A 23,991-nucleotide genomic window follows, 5' to 3' on the forward strand; every position below is an offset into this window, starting at 1 on the left:
ACTTATGTAATTAATCCTCTTTTCTGTTTCTATGCAACCACTAACAAAGAGTAAGAAAATGTCAGCTGATAGCTGTCATCAATAACACAATTTCACATGCACATCATGTACAGATTTCTAATGTTTGAATAAGCACAGAAGACTTTACACATATAATAGCAATTTAATATACAAGTCAGTCAAAATACCTCTTAAAACCGGGCTAATCAATATTTGTGTCTGTCAAACATTCGTTCATTTGTTAAGGAAAAGTTAATTAAACGTCTCATTAATATTGTACTGAATAGAGTAAGCCCATTTGTCTCTCACACTGTTACAACCTTTAACTAATATATCACCCTTCAATGTTCTGTCTTCAAAGAATTAACAAAGTACTTCCTTGAAATCAGAGTCGTGAAGAGATTAAGAGCCGTCTCTTAAGTCACTTCATTGTCTCAATTACCATTTAAAATTGCCAAAAGACTCATTATCTTCTACCGTGCATCAACATTTCCGTAGTGAGTACTCTCCTTTGACTTCAAGGATACTGCTACTGTATATCAAGCACTGATTTAATCATCATTTTGTAAAAAAAAAGTACACAGCCACAGAGTATCACCTGGATCATGATTTTACAATTAATCCTTTGTCTATATCGGTGACAGGTCACCTTCATTTGGGGGCACTGTGGCATAGTTTATTAGACTCCAGACTCCAAATTGGAGGACCCGAGTTCGATTTCTGTCCAGTGCTTTACGACCAAGATGTTTTTGTCCTGTTGGACCCAGGTGTACAAATGGGTACCTGGCAATGTAAGGGTAATAATAATAGCAGGACCATCTGGTAGAGCAGTGGCAACACTGAAGAGGCTATTATACCCTGGATAAAGGAGATCTCATTGTAATAATAATAATAATGATAATGATAATGATAATGATAATGATAATGATTATGATAATAATAATAATAATAATAATAATAATTATAATAATGATAATATCAATATTACTACTATTTACTATTATTATTATTGTTATTATTGTTATTATTATTATTATTATTATTATTATTATTATTATTATTATTATTATCATTATCATTATTATTACTATCATTATTATTATTATTATCATAATTATTATTTCTCTGCATGTTCTAGCTTTGTATACCTACACTCCATACACTGCACTAACCTTTGTGCTTGTGAAGTGGACTTGTGGACAGAATGGAGCCTTCCCCTCCTGTGACACTCTACTTCTATTAATCCTTGTGATTCAAGCATCACTGTATCTTTGGTAGCAACCAAATATTACATACCTTTATCGAAGATTATAATCATGAAATTTTGTAGATGTTATTGCAAAGTCCCTGTTATGAACATCTATCAAATTTGATGGGTAAAACATAACAACTGAGAAGTTGTCATAGTTTTCCTGGCAGTGGGACAAGATCCAAAATCCACTTCAAACTAATCAACATTACTTAGTCACGTATACAGTGGCAGGTGGTGCCAAGTAAAATGTGACTGGTACTTACTTTAAAAAAGAGAATATAGAAAAGATGCACAATGCTCAAATGCTTTTGCATCTGTCATCCTGTCTTACACTAGCCATTATATATCATAACGAGGACCTATAAAAAACTTTTGACTTCCTCTCAAATAACTGAATGGAACATCATGTATTGACCTCCTAAACATCACAAAAGTCTTGACACTTTTTATGTACATTACCAGTGATCAACATACTCTGTTTACAGAACATCTTGGTTCATTTGGCACTTTCAGTCTATTTGTTCAGTAGGCAGACTATAATGGTTGTTATTGGTCAAAAATCGTGGAGAATCATTAAGAAATCACTACATAAAAACTTCTACAAATGAAATATAGCCAAGATTGCTAAAGCTACATATCTTCTATATACTACAAGGAGGTTAACATGGAAGTTTGGTGAACACACACAGAATGGGGGAGCCATACATAGCATCATAAGGAGATGAGAACATGAGAACGGAAATTTGATTCCGCCATCAACGTATGCCAGTGAGAAGAGACAATGGTGGCAGAAGCATGTACAGGATTTACTCACTCTAAAAAATTATGATAGTGCTTACAGAATACTCAGTACATGGTGTGGCAATTCAAAAAAAGAATATCAGGCTATTACACTGTTTGCATTACAGCATTAAATGTAGAGACCTCCACACTACAACAAACCCTATGCACAATCTTATTCATATTCAAAACTTCCTCAATCAGTTACTAAAATCACCACTAAAACATTATCACATTGCGTCAAGATTTAAAGAGATTCAAAAGCTCAAATGTACAACAAACACACTGAATCTACTTGAATGAAGAGGGATTATTTAGCGGACACATTTTTTTCCTTATACTAGGTCTATTATATTCCACATCAAACATGCAACCAGCAGAAAAAACAAACAAACATAAAGCTATGTGTATTATCCTGATAACACAGCTTTAATGCTTGAATCTCCTGCACTGTCCACTAAATTCACATTTAACTTGTGTCATGGAAACTGAAAGACAAAAGCATTAATTTTTGTCAGAAAAGTGAAAGTAAAAATGATGCTTAATGTTACTAACAATGTGTCTACATAGCTGACAGTAATGACAGTATACTCTGAATGAATTATAGTGGCCCTAAACAGTTCACTCATCATGCTCTGCATCAGCTTCACAACTGAAAGTGATGCTGCTCATTAATAATTTCTAAGCATACACTGAACACCTTGTTGATGGTACAAAAGAACACAGGACAGGATTTTCATGTAAAAACCAAATCCTGGTCATTTCTCTAAACAAATTTATGCTTTAGAAGCCCTCCTATGAATATGTGTGTAGGTCCCCTGCAAGAGAGCACAAACAACTAAACAGACCATTTCTGTAATTTATTACAATTTATGGATGCTTCTCCCCCCCCCTTTCCTAAAAACAAAATCATTTCATTCAACTCCTCCCCCCCCCCCTCCCCCAATTAAGTTCTATAGGCAGGAATTCACTCAGTTGTTGCTAAGTATGGTAAGCTTTCTGGTTGTTATGGGCAATTTTTGCAGACACAGCACCCATAAAATCTTCAATACATTACAGAACTGGTCTATTGCATACCTGTTTGTAATGGCTTGCTTAAAATGTACAAACAAACAAAACGACTGAACAGTACAAACAGCCATTCTGATGCCACGCTCAACTTTTACCAGTGCTAAGGCTGGTTAGATATGCTTCTAGGTTTCTAGGACATCCTTGAAATATATCAAAAACAAGATTTTTCCTTTTTTTTTTCTTGTCAGTTACAAGAGATCACAATACAGCATATATCAAACTCTGCATTCAGTGTTCAGTCAGGCATTCTACTTTGCCTGGACTGCAATGAAGGCTAACATCCACGAAAGACAAATCTGCACACAGATAGGAAGTGTTCTGATCGACACAGTGCATCACTGCAGAAATAGAGAGGGCCTATTACTTCAGAAGTCACTTAAGTTCATTTCATTGATGTCAATCGTGTCTTCACTGATATATCACAGTCCATTTAATGTTTTCATGCAAGTCACTCTAAATTCAAAGAATTGGTCATTGGATGTTACAGGAAATAACACTCAAAACAGATTTTTATCGATATCTCCTGTTCTCAGATATAAAATCTGGAGATGACACTGGTTACGAGTGAATCAGTTGGACTCAAACAGCTCCCTATGTTTCCATTATTTCCTTGTGCAGCACATAAAGCATTCACAGAAAATACACTTTATCCTTGCAAATTTACAAAAAGTAGCAATAATAAGCCCACATATCAAGTAATAAATTGTGTGGTCACCTCTGTCATTACCATTGCCAACCCCTTTGCATTGAATGTCAATGACATCTTGGGAAAGTGGTATTTGGAGGTTTACTGGGTGGAAGACCTACCAACTCATAGAGCTCCAAACATCGATGGAACGACATCATTATATAAGATGATCTACTTAAAAAATGTTCTGTGATTGGTCACAATTCTATCATGTGACTAAATGCAGTGAGGATCACAATTGTTATATTGCCTGCAGTGATGTCACATCAGCTGACATAATTCAAGGATTTGACTGGCTGCTGACAGGGCTGGAATGAAATGATGTGCATTTGTGTAGATCATGTAATATAACAAATATTACCTTGTCTATCCTTGTAATACAACACTTGACAGTCTCTTGGGAGCTACATTTTCCCCTCGAGACAATATTTTCCCTATGCGCTGCCCACTTTTGGAAAATATAAACTCTTGGGAAATATAACTGGAATATACCTGTAACTCCCAAAGGGAGGTCGAGTGTGTCATATTTCTAAACAGGCAATATCTGTCCAAAATCGCCCTTTGAAGGGATACATATACTGCTTGCCCATTTCTTGGGGTATATGATAGCCAGATGCAAGAACAGAAAAATTCTCCTTGAAACTCCTTGATATTTATATTCACAGACTACAGCATTTAAAGAAACTACTTAAAATATATATTTTTTAAGATTGTGTTTGTGCAGATTTTTCCTAGCATAGTACCAGCAAATAAAACTTTTGTGACATGTGATTCACAAATAAAATTTAGTTTCCATTTTTGCTAAGGTCACCTGTTATTTAAGGTAGCAATTAAATCATATGAACCTATGAGAGTAAATATGAAGTAGAAAAGGGTGCTGCCTTACACAGTGTTGTATTTCACCTTCAAACACTTTGCAAAAGTGAAAAATATGTATTGTTTCATATGCTTTCAGAAAACAGAAAAGAAACTTGATATTACAGTATGGAAGCATGCAATCCTCTTGGAGACATTTATACTTATTTGAATTTAGATGCTTTTCGGTACTCTGTATCTTCCCTCCCCTTTGACCGAGTGACAACCGGAGATGACGGAAATGATAGAGATGAAAAGAAGACATCTAACTGAGATAAGACTTGATGACTAAGTGAACAGTAGTTCAAGCCACATTTTAGGGTACCTGGGACTTTCAGACATACAGAGCTACAGACATGTTGGAGTGAGCCGGGCCTCTTGCCTCGGACTACCATTGATTGGCATGGTGCTCTAAGCAGACGATAATCATGTTTGTATCCCTGCAAGACCATCACATGGTCTACCACAACTACCAGAGACTCCCCCCCCCCCCCACCCCTCCAATCAGCTGTGTTGGCCATGATGTAGTTGGTCTCCATTCATCAACCTCACCACTCAGTTTGAAAGTATAGCATCTCTGTGCCTAGTAGCAAACTTTGATGCTGTCTGTTTGAACTCCACATGCAAAATCAACATTTGAAGTACTATACTAAAATTGCAAATCAACAGCTATTTTACTGCAGCTATCATTATTAGCAAAATCCATATATGAAAACAATCTATCATAGTGATATGATAGTCTTGTATCATTATCATCTCATTGTTACAATCGTCAACACTAGACATTCATCATCATGATCATGCTGTGTCATGGATATTAATTTTTATCCTAATTGAAATATATTTTCTTCTTGTTTGGAGAGCCTGCAAAGGGTATATTGATGCCAGGATTTAAATCACCAGGTTACATTACACCAGTCAATGTGATCTCTTGCAGGGCCCATTTTGCTGATCACATATCCTGAGGGTTCCAAGGAAATGCTGCTATTCATGAAGGGTGTTTAACCTGGTGAAGTGGTCCCTCTTCACATCCAACTGGACTCCATGAGAGACCAGCTGAATATGGGCTATCCAGCCATCTTCTCAAATGGAAAATGAACAAACAAACAAACAAACATGCATGCAGTATTCAAGTCTTATGTGCAATCTCTCTGTATATATTCTCATATAGTCCATTCTCATCATCAGCAGCCATATGCTCTCAATTTCATTATTACTACACGTTTCTGGGCAATTTACTTCTCTAACTCCAAACACATGTCCCTTTGGATCAAGCCTCACGAGCCCACCATGCTGTACCTGCCCTTTACAGTGACCCTCCTGCTTGCATTGAGTTTTAAGCCGCATGCACAATTAAGCAACTTAAAGTGACTTTGATAATGATCATATTCACTTTAGATGCCTTACAAGATAAGGAATTACTCACCTGTTTTACTAAACCAACCTTTACTCTCATTCTGAAACACATTATCTTTTTTTGTCTTTTGTTTTTTTAGTACAAATCATCCTAGCATTTATATACTCATCTGATCTCTGACACAATGTGGACTCATGCTGCATGTTTGAAAGGCTTGTCCCACTTCACATTTATTCCACGCCCACGCAACTGCAATGATCCAAGTATAAAAGGCTCTCATCATAGCAAAATTAACTTTATGATGCTTCTTTATAACTGCTTAGATATTGTGGAAATGAAATGTGAACTTCAATCTTGTTAAAGATAATAAAAAGTTTTGGTACCTCAAAAGTTTCCTTGAATTTCCTTGTCTTAGTTTGTGTTTCAGGTTAAAGTACCTTTCATATAACTTACACTGTGAGACTTACTCGCCCCAAAGTGCTCTCATGTCTTAGTAATCATGCAATTAACTGCGACCAGCAGCCCCATACGCATAGCGACCAGCAGTCCCATACGCATAGCGTAATCGGGCTTCGCATTGTAGCATTCAGGATCATGACAGATTTAGTATTGCAGGATAAATGTCAACTTAAAATCCCAAAAATTCTTCAATTTGAAGACTTACCAATTAAGGTGAAGTATTGAAAACAGGCTTCGGGCAACGTTTGGTTCTGCCTACAGTCCCTTTCTGTTCGAATTGATGACTGAATGTGACTCGGTCGAGAGGACCTTGGGAGAGCTACCATACACTGAATACTACAGCCAGTGCATGTGAACACATCACATGCGCACAAATTTCAAATCCATCAACGGATAAGATGTTTGTGTGCGCATGCGCTGGCCGTAGTAGTCAGTATAGTAGCTCTCCCAAGGTCCTCTCGACCGAGTCACATTCAGTCATCAATTCGAAAAGAAAGGGACTATTGGTAGAACCAAATGTTGTTCGAAGCCTGTTTTCAATACTTCAACTTAATTGGTAAGTCTTCAAATCGAAGAAATTTTTGGATTTTAAGTTGCCATTTACCCGTGATACTAATTCTGTCATGATCCTGAATGCTACAATGCGAAGCCCCATTACGCTATGCGTATGGGGCTGCTGGTCACAGTTAGCTATGCGTACAATGGGCTGCACGCTGCTGGTCGCAGTCAGTGGTTTCGTACAATATTTATCGACGCCGTACGGCGACGGCTCTGGTACGAAACCATTATTGCATGATTACTAAGACATGAGAGCACTTTGGGGCGAGTAATTCTCACAGACAACGTACTTTAACGTGAAACACAAACCAAGACAAGGAAATTCAGGGAAACTTTTGAGGTACCAAAACTTTTTATTATCTTTAAGAACTTTACCGCATGTCCATTAAAGTACCAATTGCTAAGCATTGGACACATTTTGATGGAAAATATTAAAAGGTCTTGTGTAAAGTGAGGTGCTAACATTTAAAGAAATCTGATCTATTAAATAAATGCTGCTTAGTGATCAATGAAGAGATATGATCACTGGATGATCTCTCACAGTTTACTTGTATTGCACCAGTTTTTGTTTGAGTCTCAATGAAATGACTGGTGCCTTTAATGTGTGCCTGACCAACTGGAGCAAGAGATAATTGAGCAAATGAGGCAGAAAATTGGAGTGTGTGTGTATGTGTGTGTGGTGTGTTAGTGGTCTTAAGGTGAAGTGTGATCAAGCACATCAAGTGCAGAAATGTTGAGACATTTGATATTCAGTCATTATCACAACTTTAAAGCAGCCTATTCTAGGTCAGCATCAAATTGACTCTCTCCTTCAGCCAGCTCTTTGTGAGTTTCCTCATAATTCAGTCTTAACTCTGACACCATCTTCTGATATAGTCATTCCTCTTCCCCCACTGGCTACTGAATCAAGTCAATTCTTGATGCAGTGTCAGAAATCAAATGATTCTTTCGATTGTGGGCCTCTAAGAATTCATCTCAGAAATCATACCACATGAATAATACTGCACACTTGAAGAGCAAACTTGAAGGAATTTTTTTGCTCAAAAATTTCAAGATCATTGTGTCCTATGTATATGCTTGTGGAAGCACTCTATTTCATATGTGTCGTATTACTGGTCTAGTAAAGATATTATCTTTGACTCCAGTGGTCCACAAAATTAATGCAATGAAAACTTTATGTAATAAAAATACTTACATAAATATTACTTCAGATTTCTTTAAAAAGATAATCTAATCAATCAATTTTGAGCTTTTCATGATGCTCTGATAAGCCAGTCCTACAAGGTTGTGAAATCTCATACATTATTTGAATGACACACCATGTTCCCATGAGCAGAAGGTAAAGGGCGTATCTCACTGGAGTAGACTCTGCTGTGACTGCAGCAACTGATGTTGCCATGACTCATGCAACTTGAGAGACCCAAAATGGCTTGTGTTCTTACCAAGAAGGAGACTCCAGGGTGACTTCAGAGATGTCTCCAAAAAGGATGACAATTTATTCAACTGGAAGTCATGGAGACGTCACCAGAGACATCTCAGCGACGTCTCTGGTAGGTCGCCAATTGGTCTCCACAAAGTTGCTGAGACATCTCAGAGACCTCACAAATAGAATTAGTCCCCATGACTTGGCCTTGACTAGGAGGAGACTTTGTGGAGACATCATGGAGATGTCTCCTCAACCTGCTGGAGACTGAAAAAGAGTCTCCAAGAAAATTGAACATGTTTGATCCTCTCGCAACTTCAAAGAGACTCAGCTGCATTGTAGAAGAAGTCGCGGGGACATCGCAGAGACGTCTCGATGACCACTCTGTGACCGCGGAGACTCAAGTCTCCACCAGGTTGCCAAGTAGTCTCCAGCCCGGTGACATACTTTATTCCCATGAGCAACGTATGACTGCACTCTGCCTTTAAGCACTTGCACTTCTAATGAACTCCACCACAACCATTGCTACTTGATACCAAAACGGTTTCCTAGTAAGTGCCTCTGGAACTTTGCTCCAACAGTGATCATTATTTTAAGCAATTACTATTATGATAAACACATATTTTTTCTTTTTGCTGATTACAAAAGATGGCAAAGACTATCCCTGGTAAGAATTCAACACAATGACAAACAGAAGACTGTTAACACCATTGGCTCAGTATGGCATCATTGTCCCCTGGCTGTTACAGACAAAACACAACATTTGTTCTCTCATGCCTTCAACAGCTCCAAATGCTATGTTGACACAGGATGGGGGAGCTTAGAGGGTGATGACTCCGGTGTCCATCCTGGTATACTAACTTGTGAAGGGTTAATAGAAACAATTTCATACCTAGCCAACAAGACACAGGTGCAGACAGTGGTATAACTGACAAACAGAGGGAGGGGAGTCTTTGCCAAGGGTGCATGTTGATGAGGATTTGTTCTACTAGTTCTTCTGTTGAAGAAGAAAGCTGTATTCTATAAAATGATGTTGGTATAAACTTATGATACAGTCCTATTCCCCCCCCCCAAAAAAAAAGACAAGAGTCTGTATCATCGACTTAAATGATAATGTTATGAAGGCACTACACTTACTGTGTGAATTTACATTGATCACTAAAACATAAATATGTCTGAATAAGTTAAAAGTAGGCAACAAATTACACAATGTGGAATGAAGCTGCAAAGTGTTCAAATCAGCATATAAGTCACAATTTACTTTTTTTTTCAGTAGGCGCCCACAGACTGAGGGGAGGGAGTGTACCATGCGACCTCTTGCAGAATGACCAGCAGTTCACCCTAACCTCCCCTCTACTCTTTCAGAGGGTGCTTGGCAGTAGTCATAATCATGAATGAAAATATACTCAAAGTGACTTCATACCTTTAATAAAAGGGGAAAAATGAATATCAGATCCCCATTCACTTAGCAATCTTCCTTTCAAATCTCAAGAATTGCTCTGAGGAGGGGAGTTCAGCAATGGATGTCAACCTGCCACAGCTGATGTTGACTGCCCCCCGAACAGAAAATGCCACAGTACAATGGGGCCAGAGAACCGTGGATGCGGAAAGCCTGTGGGAGCAGCTAGTGTACCAGCCTTCCTCTGGCTGCGTTGGTGGCCTTAGGACGCTTGGAACAGGTGCAGGGAGCCGGTGACAAATGTATCCTCCTCCATCATGCACCGGTCGTTACTCACAGGAATGTTCAATTACCCTATTGATGATCATTACACCTGTATGGCCTGTGTAGTTTGCTTTCACTGTTTGCCATTTAAAGCTGGGGGAGGATTGGTGGAATAATAACAGACTACTATCCATTATCTACTTCTCTATTTATCAATCTAACTATCTATTTATCTATCTATCTACAATACAATAATATAATTACATTCATATAGTGCTCTCAAGCTCTCAAACTATAAGTTGTTTCACAGTGCTTTACATTACATCACCTGTAGTGCAGCATATATCTACCTATCTATTGTTACAATGTGTGTGTGTATATATATATATGTATATAAATATATATATTATATATATATACATATATATATAATATATATATACAAATATCGCTAGCTTCTTGACTAGCTGCATTATTCTTCAGTCTATCACATCACTTCAAGATTGAAAGCATGTGCATCGTCTACATTGATTTGAATGTTTTATTCTTTCATTCGTTGGAAGTCAAGGGTATGCTGTATTTTTTTTTTGTTCATCTCACTTCCATACTGTATCCTGACATTAACATTCTGTATTATAGCGCATTAAAAACAGTTTTGAAGGAACAAATGATCAATTACACTGGCATTTTCTGGTTGTCTGTCAAATGCAATGATAGCAAAATGATGAGATGATCAGAGTTATCTTAGGCGCAAGACTACGTAGTTACCAGCCTGACACATGGCCCAGATGTGACGAAGACACAAGCACCTATCCCTACACAGAATCTGAAGGGAGGACTTGAAGTTATATGCCTCATTAGTCCCACCTGCTACCATGCTTGCAGTGTTTTGTAACACCTTTCACACAGTAAAGGGATATGAGGGCTGTGCCGACAACACTTCCAAAGTAGTACCTGCAGTATGCAAAACCTAAATGTGTTTAATCAATCTTCCCACACCACACACAAAGTGCTGCCCTAGGACTTGGGGTTTGATGACATGAAGTTTTGGAAATGGCTAGAATAGACTCAAAGATGTGTCGGCAAAAACTTGCTGCTCCATAAATTCTCTATTTTCCTTGTCTGTCTAGGTCACATCCAGTCTTCCATATGAGCAATGTCAAACAATCTATATACTGCAAAGGAAACATTCTCATTCATTTTGATTTGATTGAATTGAAACAATGATTTCTACTGATTTGAGATCTAAGGAAAGACATACATATATTTATCCAGTATAATATTCACCAGTTATGATTTCTCACAGGACTAACTGTATACTTTAAGTACATGCGTGTGACTAATATGCCTCTAACAAACTCTGCTAGCAAGTTCTCCTAAATTCCTCATTCATTCTCACTAATTTTGATGTAATTGAATTGAAACAATGATTTCTACTAATATGAGGTCAAAGAAAAGATATAGACATATTCATTATCATATTCACCAGTTATGATTTCTCAAAGGCCTTATTGTATACTTTAAGTACCTGGGTGTAAGTACTGGCCTCTAACAAACTTTGCTTGCAATTTCCACTTAATTCCTGCAAAGGTGTACATGGAATTTAATCCATAATAACTTGTCATTACACTATTCAAAAATTTGAGGTTGAGGAAAGGATAAGAACTTAGATATCAAGGTACATTTAGATAGACTTTCTCTGTACATGGGATTTCTTTTACACCCTAAATTCTAGACTGCCTTTGAGTTGACTGCTATACAGTGCACTAAATCAAATCTTCAAGATCTGGATGATATTGGGATCCATTACATGTCTACTGTATTGTTGCTGATAATTCATATTCTACATGCCATGCCATCTTTGGTTACAGTCAATACAGGAACAAATAGCATAACACGATTTTTACTAAATCATGACAGATAAGTGTTGAATGACCTATATCTCCCCCTCCCCATGTTTATCTTCAGCGGATGTGAAACTCCTACCCATCCATCTCATACAATCAAGCCATACCAGAGTGAGATAAACAATATCCAAGGGATTATATATCTATATATTCCTATGTCACTTTTTCCTGTGATGGCATATTTTCTAAGTACCAGAATGTCAGAGGTCAAAAGGAGGGTTTTTTCCCCTCATCATGATAATGCATCTAGTCTGACATATTGAAGCAAATGGGCTAAAGACTTTTGAGTAAAAAATAACTCATTTGACAAGAAGTATATAGCTAGCATCACCTTAGGAATGTCATTGACCAGGAATTGAAACTGTAATGACCCAAATATGTTTTCTCCCTAAATTCTGTCACATGGCTTTTGTACATTGCACATTGCACATAAATACTGCATACACATTTGTTTCTTCAGGCACTAGAGGGGAAAAAACTACCAAGTAGCAAGCTTATCATGACATATGAGGAAACGAGTCACATTGTAATACCCAGTAGGCCTTAATGTATCATAGTACTTTATTTTTTAAAATTTTATGGGTTAAATGACATTCCCCACATCAAAAACTCATGAAAATATTGTTTCCTGCACCACAAATGCCCTGCATATCATCTTAAACATTGGAAATCACTTACTTTTGTGCTGAAAAAAAAAAAAACCAAACACACAAACACACATAAAAAAGCAACTTATTTCCCATTCTGACACTGCGGTTCTCCAGAGTGGATTCAACCTTAAAAGTTGTCTTAATATCTCAATTGGCAAAATATCATAGTCACAATATACAATATCTTTCAATAATCAATAAACATAGACACATAGAAATTTAAACCCTGGTTTCTATGCTCCAGAAATATAAATGATGGTTTGTCATACAGTCCAAGGATGACTGCATCACAGCATATGATGAGGTTGATGGGATACCTGGAAACTAAGTACTAGTACATTGGCTCCTTCAACATCAAACTTTTTACTACTTTGCAATATACGCTGACGCCAGACTCTTAACTTGGGACTCCATCTAAATGTACTTCTTCCTGTTCTCTGCATCTAAACATAAGTCATGAAGATTCATTAGTTTTCATCCTCTCTCTTTCTATCTCTACACAACTTGTAAAATGTCACTTATTTTCGTCAGTGACTCCTTCAGATGTATTCCTTTTAAAGAAATGCCCTTCATTATCAACACGAATTAGTTGTAATTTTTCCAGTCTGATATGTTATCTTCTCTGCCCATCATCTTCAGTGCACTTTCTTGCTGTGGTTTTAATGTCAAGGATTGCATTGGTACAGGCACTACCTCTCTTTCCTCCCTACCACACCCCACCATTTATCATCCCAACTACACCTACCACCAGCACATTAAGTGCATCCACGGTGCTGGATCTCATGATGAAGTGGTGGCTCCCAATAATCAATCACTGTATGAAATCAATGACAGTCAACCTTCCCCCACCATCCCTCAAGCACAAGTCCTGCGTACGCTTAGTGGGCCGGATGACATTTCGTGACCTCAATGTCACATCCGAGATACACGGTTACACCATTGCTTGGAAAAGAGCAAGGTGGATCGAGACTGGCGAGCCCCAAAGTAGGGATGGAGCACACGTACAAAGGGTCTCGTGGGCACATGGAAGAACCGAACAATATCTACACTGCACTGATATGAATAAAATGTGGGGTTAAACACCATGACTGACAACTTAATCCATTCCATACTGAATTCTGAAATGCCCACAGACTTAATACGCATGTCACCAGGTTCCTGTACAGAACGGGTTAATATAGTCTGTCAAAAAGTCCATTGTACCTTCTCATGTTTTCATTCTTCTATCGAAAGAAAAGCTTCAACATGAGCTGTTTCTTTGTGGGTATGTCTTACAGGAATATCAATAATGACAAAAGCTTCCTTTTTCTTTTCAAGGTCACCTTCAATAGACCCATCGTTTACTCCTCCTTCATGTTGCTTCAACAATGTACTCTTCCCTTCATTACAGAGATTAATCTTCACTTTGCAGCCAGCTGGAAGAATACTTTATAGTACACTTTTCCAGCGTGTATTTTACTCATCTCAGTATTTGTCAGTGTAGCAGTAATTTTACTCAATGCAAGCTCAAGCCAAACAAGTGTTGACAGAGCAAAGATGTATATCAAAATAGATTGAGGTCACTACCCTCTACTTTAACTTACTATTATGATGGTCTTGTTCATAACTCCTAGTCACACTACTACTACCAGGGAATGGGTTCGTAAAATCAAACCAGTTCCTGCTAAATCAAGCCATAAGCAATAGGATTGTTCGCTCTGGTGCATATACACATTGTACATTGAACCACAATGAGCATTCCTGGCTCAAATAAAGAACGAGTTCCATCTTCTTTACTGGGAAATTCATCACACATCTATGCATCCAACTACTCCAAACATAATGTCATGTTTTGTACCCAAGCTTCTTAAAGAGGTGAAATGGGAAGACCTCTCTCTCTCTTTTGCTAAAAATAGATCAAACAGTGACATCCATTAAGTGATAATGCCTGATTAATCCAGGATCTACTATCATTAGTTCTTAGACAGGGATGGTCACCTGAGAGGCATTTGGCTGTAATACCCTTTGCCATCCCAGACAAAGCAGAATGCAAGGTAACCTTCCCTCCGGACTCTCCCCTCCCCTTACTGGTCCTATGCCTGTGACAGTTCCCTTCATCAGTGGTATAGCTCCATAGCTCTTCTTCCTTGCAGTTCTAGACCCTGAGACTAGAGGTGAGGTGGGGGGGGGGGGGGGGGGGGGAGGGGTGTTCAGGGAAAGGTGAGGGAGTGTGGGGGAGGGGCAGGTAACATGTCTTGGTCGTGAGATCATCCTATTGCAGACTTGACATAATACCATAACCCAGGTCACGGTTTGTGCACGGTGAATGCAGACAATCAAGGCACTCATAGCCAATACATATCACTACTGTACAGTAGTTAGCCTAATGGAAACACATGTATGGTAAAGGTAAGCTGTGATCAGTGGACTACTAGTAACAACTGGCAGAACATTAGGCCTCCTACATGTTACTTTTTTTATAACTTGAGCTATGAGGCCAATAGTGACAAACAAATAAAAAAATAATGCTCAGAATTGTGAAGTGATTGTTCTTAATTATTGGTCTAGACACTATCTACATAATGTTATTACTTCATCATGTAATAGCAATTGCAGTATTTTATACGGAGCTGTAGGTAATGTACCGTACATAAGACAGAAATCATCAAAACATCCCTGAAGGCATTAAAAGGTCATGGAATCCCATTATTTACGTCAGCAAATACCGGAAAGTTGGCAGTCTTGAATGGTTGGATAAGCTCGATTGGAAGAGTTTAAAGGTATAATCTGTCTGGTTTCCTTTTCTCTGAATGGCTGAAAGGAAATCCAACCCTGCTTAAGACTATTTTGTGATGGTTGACTGGTATTCCGGACATAAACACAAACTCCTAAATGTTCTAGCACACAATGGCTACGTCACAATCAATAGTAAGTTAATGCAGGTACTGGTGACTTTGCTGTTTTCTCTCATTGCCTGCTTTGCACATCTCTTCCAAACTTTGCATGATTACAAAATGTAGAAGCCGTACACACATATCTTTGCCAGGCAATATACTCTGAAATCATAATCACTAAATTTTCACCATATTACACACACACTGCAATACAAGTAATCTTTTGTGTCATAAAGGAAATATATTTTTTTGTGTTATATCCATTTTCACTCTCTTTATAAACTAAGTTTCCCTTGATTGGAGCGGGTGTTCTTCTGCATCAAGATTGTCCAGTGATATACATGTAATATATCTCTTTATATACCTAGGGCAGCATAATACCCTGTGCTGTCTGGCACCTTCCATCAAAAGCAGCCTGTAAACATTAATAGTATGCCGTCATGGGTCTGCACAGTCCTATCTACCAGGTTTTTATTGACCACTACATACCAGTCAGCATTACATAACAATGGAAGTAATGCCTTGCAATGAATAAAACTAAGTGTGTAATGGTATCTGAGTCCCTGTCACCAAGGAATTATGTCTGGATGAAGATAAAGTGACAGACAATTTATTCTTTTTAAGCAGGATACATAAGTAGGGGTTCTATAACTCATGTAAAAGGAATAAAAGTCGTACATGCACCATTATGAAACCTGGTCACTCATATAACTGTTTTCCTAATATCTAATTTTAGAAAATACTTTTAAGTAGGTACTTACTGAATGTCATCATTCCTCTGCTCTTGTTACCAACATTTTCTTTCATTCAAGGTTTTGTTTTCAAAAAGGGATAAGCTCAGAAAAGCTTTATCATGATTCATGACATGGGACAGGCATCAAATGGTTATTATCAATGCTCTGGGTGAATGTTTTCGTGAATGAATGATTTTCATTCATGAATCAAACTCTCGGACATTAATATGGATAATATAACAACAATACTATGTCACAACAACTGCAAGGTCAATGTTTGTTTGTTGCCCTGATCATTGGACAATTCCTCAGTGCTATGATTTTTTTTTTTTGATAGAACCTCTCCCAAATTTGGGCTGTCTTCTCATCTTGTGAAGATATGATGAGATGATCCCAAAAACCAATCACTGACCGCCTATATCATTGACGATGATGCAACAGCCATTAAGGGTACTGTGGGCACTTGCTGCCCTTTCAGTTGTGTTGCTACTGTTGTGTGTATAGAGCCAGCAGCTTACCTTTGCTGATACAATTAAAGGGATGGTACAGTACTGGTGGGGATGAGAATTGGGCTTTTAACTTTTTGCGAGATACCATGAAAACACTTATGATATAGTACAGAACATACCATTTTAAGAGGAATTCAAAGTTTATTTGATGAAAATCGGGTTTGGAATGACTGAAACGTCCAAAAGCAAAGTAAAACAAAGCAATTGTAATGAAGTGTGGGTCCCACACTTTATTAGAATCGCTCTTTTTTGGATATCTCAGCCATTTCAAAACCAATTTTCATCAAATAAACGTTGAATTCCTCATAGAATTACATGTTCTTTCATATTTCATAAGCGGTTTCTCATTATCTCACCAAAAAAAATGTTAGAAACCTGAAATTAGGTCTCAACCAAAACTATATGATCCCTTTAACATAAAATACAGACTGTCATAGCTTACATTTGTGTGCACCCTCTCCACACGCTCAGGACTGGTCCTGTCAGGTTGCCGATGAGCTTCAAATGAATTCATGCAGGGTTGGACTTCACATGCAACTGGTTCTATGGATGGGTCCTGGGCAAAAGGGGGGGGGGGGTGTAAAATTCAGATTTAATGCATCTGCTAATTAGGAAAAATTTCAAAAATATCTTGCTCCCAAGGGATGTTTATTGAAAAGTACATGCAATCAATCTTTATTAATTATAATTTTTCCATCTTTGTGAAGTCCTCAAAATATCTTTTGGGACCCTTTATCCAATAGTAGGAGAAATAATTCTGAGAAGAAATTGAAAACAAAATCTTCCTAAGTAATGGCTTGTTCTAACCAAAATAATATTTAAGGTCAAAGAGGGATGAATAAGGAAATAATAGGGATATAAAGCCAAAAATTTTGTCCTTCATTAAAGCAAAATAACACCACAGAAATTCAATTTTCAGACAGGATAAAGCTTGTTGAAATCAATTCTTTATTTTGTTTTTATGTCTCCCTCTCTGATTTCATAAAAAGATGAACACAATTTCAACTATGTATTTCACTATTATCCTCAGACATGAAGGTAAAATATTCTTGAGTCTGAGGCAAAAACAAAAACAAAAACAAAAACAAACACAAAACAAAAACAAAATTCCCATATTGACTGTACATTGCACTATACATGACATACTAAGTTGATGTCGAGTTTTCAATTGCCTATACTGTAGAGGGCACATTCTTTGCCTGGGACTTGATAATGAGTGATGAAGGCTACAACCCTCACGTGCTTCCATCATCCTTAAAGCGATGCCATAGATTCTTCAATGTCAAGGTGAATGAAACATGATAATAGGAACTGCCAGTCGTATGTGGCTTCGTGATAGCCCCAGAGTGCCCCCCTTCCCAAGCCTCACATTCCAACGTCCGATTGGATCAGACATTTTACGCTTCTGCGCTCCCGCTCATCAACTCCCAAACTATCATTCCAGCGAGCTGCGGTTCTGCAATGACTGTTGCTCCCTGGTCACTCACTTCTGACCCCCTGGTTCGTTGATTGCCCATCCGGGATAAATAACAAACAGCTCTGACGTGCCCTGTTCAAACCATGATGCGCAAATGCCCCTGTTTGAATGGGCTGCAACTTTCTACAATTCACTTACTTCATGCATGACAGGCATTGTAAAAACATTCCTCCTTTTTTTTTTTTACAGGGATGTGTAGCACCCTGATATCTGGCTTTTCTTTAAAGGAGAACTGCAGATGATTTTCAGACTTTTGCATTTGAAAATCTATAAATTGGTTGTACTGAAACAGACTTAGACCCCGTTTACAGCGCGAGGCTCGGCCGCAGCTTGGCCGCGGCTCGGCCCATCCCCGCTTCAGTGTAAACGCGCAAAAGGCCAAATGCGAGGCCAAAATTGGCCTCGCACTGGAGGTGGTCTCGGCTGTGGCCGAGCCGCGGCCGAGCCCAGCCTTTTCTCATTGTAAACGTACACTGGGCCAAATGCGCGGCCAATTTTAGTCTGGCTTCCAAACCCTCTGCCTGTACTATTTCGTTGTTCAGGATATTAACCCCCTCAACGTCAAAAACTAGTACAGTTTAAGATGGTTTTGTCCTGCAAAGGATTTTTTCCTTCGGCAAAGGCCTTTGCCCGAACGGCGACTTCGTCGCCACGGAATTCATTTTGCAAAGGGTCTGAAAACCAGACAATACCAAATTGCATTTGTTTACAAGCAGAGCGCCACTACAACAACATATTGAAAGGTTTGAATCAAAAGCGCGGCCGAGCCCGGCAGTATAAACGGACAAAATTGCGGGGCCCGCGGCTCGGCCCAGCCCCGCATTGTAAACGGGGTCTTACAGAATTTATAGTGATTGGGATAAGGAACAAGAATGTTTTCAAACTTCATAACAAATCGCAATGAACAAGGATTATGACATAGCAACTTCAAGAATACATGATTGGGTGCTCATGGAAGCATAACAAAAGATGAAAGCATGCATAAAATCTACACAAGTGAATTTGTTAAGAAAGTGTTACTGTAATGAAATTACTTTGTTACATTACTGGAATATGCAAGCCTCCTATGCCATCATCCTAGTTCAGTGTAATTTGTTTTTGTCCCTTCAGAGTATTGGTTTGTCTGCTCAAGGACCACAATAAATTCCACAAATCTATTTGTAGCACTATATCATTTTATGTACTACATGATGTAAAACCATATACATTGTCCATAGTGTCCCTTTAAATATCATGGGATGCAATTAGATCAAATATTTCAAAAAAATGTTGTAGTAAACTAAAGAAGAGATATATGTCAAAACATTATGAACAGAAAAGAATCACATACAACAGGCAAACAATCATTATTAGGATGGAAATAAAAGGCAAATAAAAGGTAGAGAGGTAACCAACTTACTTGCATCAATCATGCACAGATTCAATTTGAGTTGTACTGTGACACTTCTCAGGATGAACATAGATCTTCAATAATTCAATTGAATACATGTTTTTTTTTTTCAGAGCAATATGGTCCTTGCAAACCAAACAATCCAGGGCTACACAAATTACTCGTGGAAAGACATTTCCTTGGATGTGATTTACTGCAAGGGAGGAACTTGGTGGCATGTTGTATACTAATACCAATGTAAAGTTGCTTCAGTGATTTATTTGGTGCTGATATGACCACAGGGAAAGAAATGAATTATAACAGAATTTCTTGTCAGAAAGCCACACATTAATCACTGATAAAATATTACGTTCACAGGGAGCAAACAGCATCCTTACATCACACTAGATAAGATGATATTGGCCAACCTAAGATATATGTCTAACTACTCACAATCTTGGTCCACCACTTCTACCAGTTTCAAAAGATGGTGCATGCATGTATACGTATAGCACCTGGAAGTGGTCTTAAATCTACCATCCAGATAGATATGTACAGTTGCAAAGACACTGATGCAAGACATTGTGTGGACTGTTTCATTATGTACAATGATATCAGCAGTAATCCATGAAACAATACATTTATTTCCTTCACACTTTAGCTAACCTTCCAACTGCATGAGATTTCCCCTCATTCAGTTTCAGTGTTGGCAAGTGCTGCAGAGGTGTAAAGAAATAATAGTTTAGTTGTTTCTTTAAGACCTTGCTTAATACAACTGAACCATAAAGAAATTAGTGCTGGGATGTGTCTGGAGTGTTTGTATAGGGCTACTTAGGTTTCTGTTCCCAATGAGTTCATGAAACTGAGTTTTGTAATTCCACTTCTGATGTATAAGAGCTTATCAGTTATTTAATGTGTATTATGGTTGTTGTTTTTTTGAAGGGGGGAAGTGTACCATACAAACATTACCTTTTAGCATTCCTACCCATTTCCAGCATTTTCAATACACTCAATATGTTTTTGTCAATGTATCTTTCTTATCAATTACAAACTTGTAGATTTCATTTGTTGTACATTGTAATGTTAATATATGCAACTATTTTCTGTAAAAATTCCTGTCTACATGTACCGTATATGTTTCTGATTGGAGATGAAAAAAAATAAATGACTGAATGAACACGCACTAAGTACATCACTAATTCAGTGGTACTGGTAGTGAAAACAAATGTGACCCACTACAACAAAAGGATCCTAAAGTCGCTGACGGGTGAGCCGAGGAAATCGAGTTTGAAGTCAGATCACCAAAATCTGTCAAAACGTTCAGATTTCTGTTTTTACATAATTTTGTAGTCTAATGTGTCTTCTATCATCTGCCGAAATTTCGAAGCTAAATGATCAAAGAAAAGGCCTGAAAATAACATTTTTCTGGGCCATGCTTGGCTCGCCCGTCAGCGACTTTAGGATCCTTTTGTTGTAGCGGGTCACAAATGACCCATGAATGGTCACTAATATCTACTAATACACCCATGGCAGTCAATTTTGTTACCTACTGTCAAGCAGTCCTTCAACAATACATCTACTACTATAATACTCGAAGTTGTTGTTGTTGTCGCGGCCTTATGTATTTCCTGTTTTATTCCGGCGTTGCTGGTTTCTCTATCTCCTCCCGAGCCGTCGGCTCCGAGCAGCTGCGACTGGTGCCGTCGGCCGCAGGAGAGTATCCTGCATCGAATGGCGCGTGTTTCGTCCCCGCTCCGCCTCCGTGTCGACGTCGAGGACGAAAAAGAAAAAATTAATTAGATAGATGCATAATGCATTTTTGTGCATGACGAAAGAGCCGAGCGTTTTAATATTCACCAATCCTGCGCTGGACTCCTGCTTTCTCGACCGTCCTCTTTTAGCTTGCTGAAACAGTGGGGATACTAAAGATAATGGATGCAGCGAAATCTCCGACATCTTCCGGCGGACGCGCACGCACACACACACACACAATGTACCTCACAGAACTCTACACACTCTGCACTGTGTGTAGAGTTCTGTGATGTACCTTTGCCTCCGCCTGTTACGTGTATGTATTGACGATGGTTACACGATCGAAGCACTACATCTGCGTGCGCGTGACATGGACTACAAGGGCATTTACGTACAGTTCGCCATTGGCGTCCCCAAATGAAAACAACGAACGTTGTTATTTAATTGTATTTTACACAACTGTACTATGCAGCTCAGGTACGTCATTTAGTTTGCTCGCCGTTTGCTCTCAAATCGGGTATCATTGTACACAGACTGTTTAGGACGGCTAAATATTTTTGCCGATCGTGCCCTTCCATATCAGATTACACGCGCAGCTATGTCCATTCGTCTACTGCAGAGCTAGCTGCTGTAAACATACATATTCATAAGATGAGCGGACGTAGGGGACAGCCTCGCTTTGACGACCGCCTATTTTTAAAATTACAAGTGGAAATAAAATGTGTGGTTCTATGGTCTATCAAACCAAGTTTTGGTGATAAATAAAAAAAAAGAGGGAGCAAATGAAGACGAATATAATTATATTCTTCTTAATTCTCCCATAACATGGGAAAATATTGGACAAAAAAAAAAAAATGATTTCGTGAGACGTCCAGTACTTTACTCCCACGGGTGCCTATTAAACCTGATGACTATGATCTCCCCCTCCCCAAATAACAATGATGATAATATGATAATTATAATAATAATAACAATAATAAGAGCAAATTGTAGGCCTAATATTAATTATGATAATGTACAGTCTGAAGCAGAGGAACAGATGGTTCTATGATATATCAAGCCAAGATTTGGTAACTAAAAACAAAGAGGGAGTAAATAAAGACGAACATATTTTATTTTTCTCTCATGACGTGGGGAAAAGAAATACCAAAAAAAAAAAAAACGAGGCCTTGAGACCAGCCCGCGAGTGCCTGCATGGATGCAAGAGCAGGGGGTACTTGATATCAAAGTCATAGTGTTAATATGGGCAGAAATTTCGGGGAATCTCATTTGCGTTTTTGGTAATTTTCCCTGAATGTTTTTGTTTTTTGCCCTGCGGAGGTGGAAATGTGTGTGTGTGCGTGGGGGGGGGGGGGGGAGGAGTGAGGGAAAACAAGACAACTGTTTGACTTCAACGGGTGCAAATAACCCCTCGAAACTCAAGTTCTATAATAAAAGCAAGTAGTGGCAGGATTGATCCCTACCAATGGACCAGATAGCCGGGCACATACTACAAAAATGGAATATTAAATTTCTGGGAAGGGCGGTCATTTAGAAGACAGCACAATTAACGAAAGAATGAGAAAACTTTTCTTTTTATTTCTTCAATAAACATGTGCAAAATCGTACGATGAGAAAAAAATAAAACCCCTCAGACCCGTGGATTTCCACGGGTGCTGCTAGTTGTATATGATTCTCCACTACTTGAGAAATAAAATTCACCTGTTTGTGCATTGAACATGATTTGTTCCTCCCACAATACACAAAACATTTTGATCATGTAGGCATTTCTGCTGAGTTGTGAATTTACAACATTGCTAGTGGTGAAAAACTGCTATACACACAGAATACCTTCATATCTTCATAAGTCAGGAGACATGTCTAATTTCATATGGTATAAACATCATTTTTCTTTAAAAAAATTCCTTACACAAACATTTTGTACCTGAAACCATAAATAAGATCTGATCTTGAGACAATTATATACAGAATATACAGCTACACTTACAGAAACAACAGATGATGTAAAATTATATACGTTCCTATATAATTACTGATACGCTACCTTACAAGTGATCATAAGTGGTGGCCAAAATGATGCTTTGCACAATAATATGTCATTATCAAGCATTCACTTTAAATGTTTTAGTCAACATCAAGCCCCTTCTAAAGACACTTTCTAAATGTTTTTGTTTATTATTCTACATTCTACTTATAAAGTCATAGCCCCTTGTAATTGTCTTCATATTGGACATTAAACATCTGTTCTGTACAGGAAATAGTAAGAGTAGTCACTTACCAAAAATCAAAATGGTATGGCAGTTTGATAAAAATCTTGTAAACTAACTGGAAAAATCTATGCATTGCAATTCTCAAGAAAACTAACAAAAATGTTTATATCTTCATATTGGTGATGCATCAATATTGATCAGTAACCGTGTCACTACATGCTTATCTTGATTAAAGATAATATAAAGTTTAGGTACCTCAAAAGTTTCATACCAGAGCAGAGCGGGCTCTGAAAAATTCGAACGAGCCGTTAGTTTGACTCGACGCGGTACCACGACAATCAATATACACATATTGTACGAAACCATTATTGCATGATTACTAAGACATGAGAGCACTTTGGGGC

The 23,991-nt window shown here is 38.2% G+C and overlaps 1 protein-coding gene across 2 annotated transcripts in view; it reads right to left on the reverse strand.

Moving 5' to 3' along the window:
- LOC139720301 (uncharacterized) overlaps positions 1–23,991 on the reverse strand; it is a 75,841-nt gene that overhangs the window by 15,740 nt on the left and 36,110 nt on the right. The window contains exon 3 of one of the 2 annotated variants that reach the window (XM_071631663.1): positions 17,222–17,335. The exons of the other annotated variant lie outside the window; for it this stretch is intronic. Within the exon in view, the coding sequence (XP_071487764.1) occupies positions 17,222–17,335 (114 nt within the window). The remainder of the gene's footprint in view (positions 1–17,221; positions 17,336–23,991) is intronic. 2 annotated transcript variants of the gene reach the window in all.

This window comes from Diadema antillarum, unplaced genomic scaffold, assembly GCF_040938485.1.
Source record: "Diadema antillarum isolate AM-2024a unplaced genomic scaffold, OU_Dant_1.0 scf00000126, whole genome shotgun sequence".
Lineage (NCBI taxonomy): Eukaryota > Metazoa > Echinodermata > Echinoidea > Diadematoida > Diadematidae > Diadema > Diadema antillarum.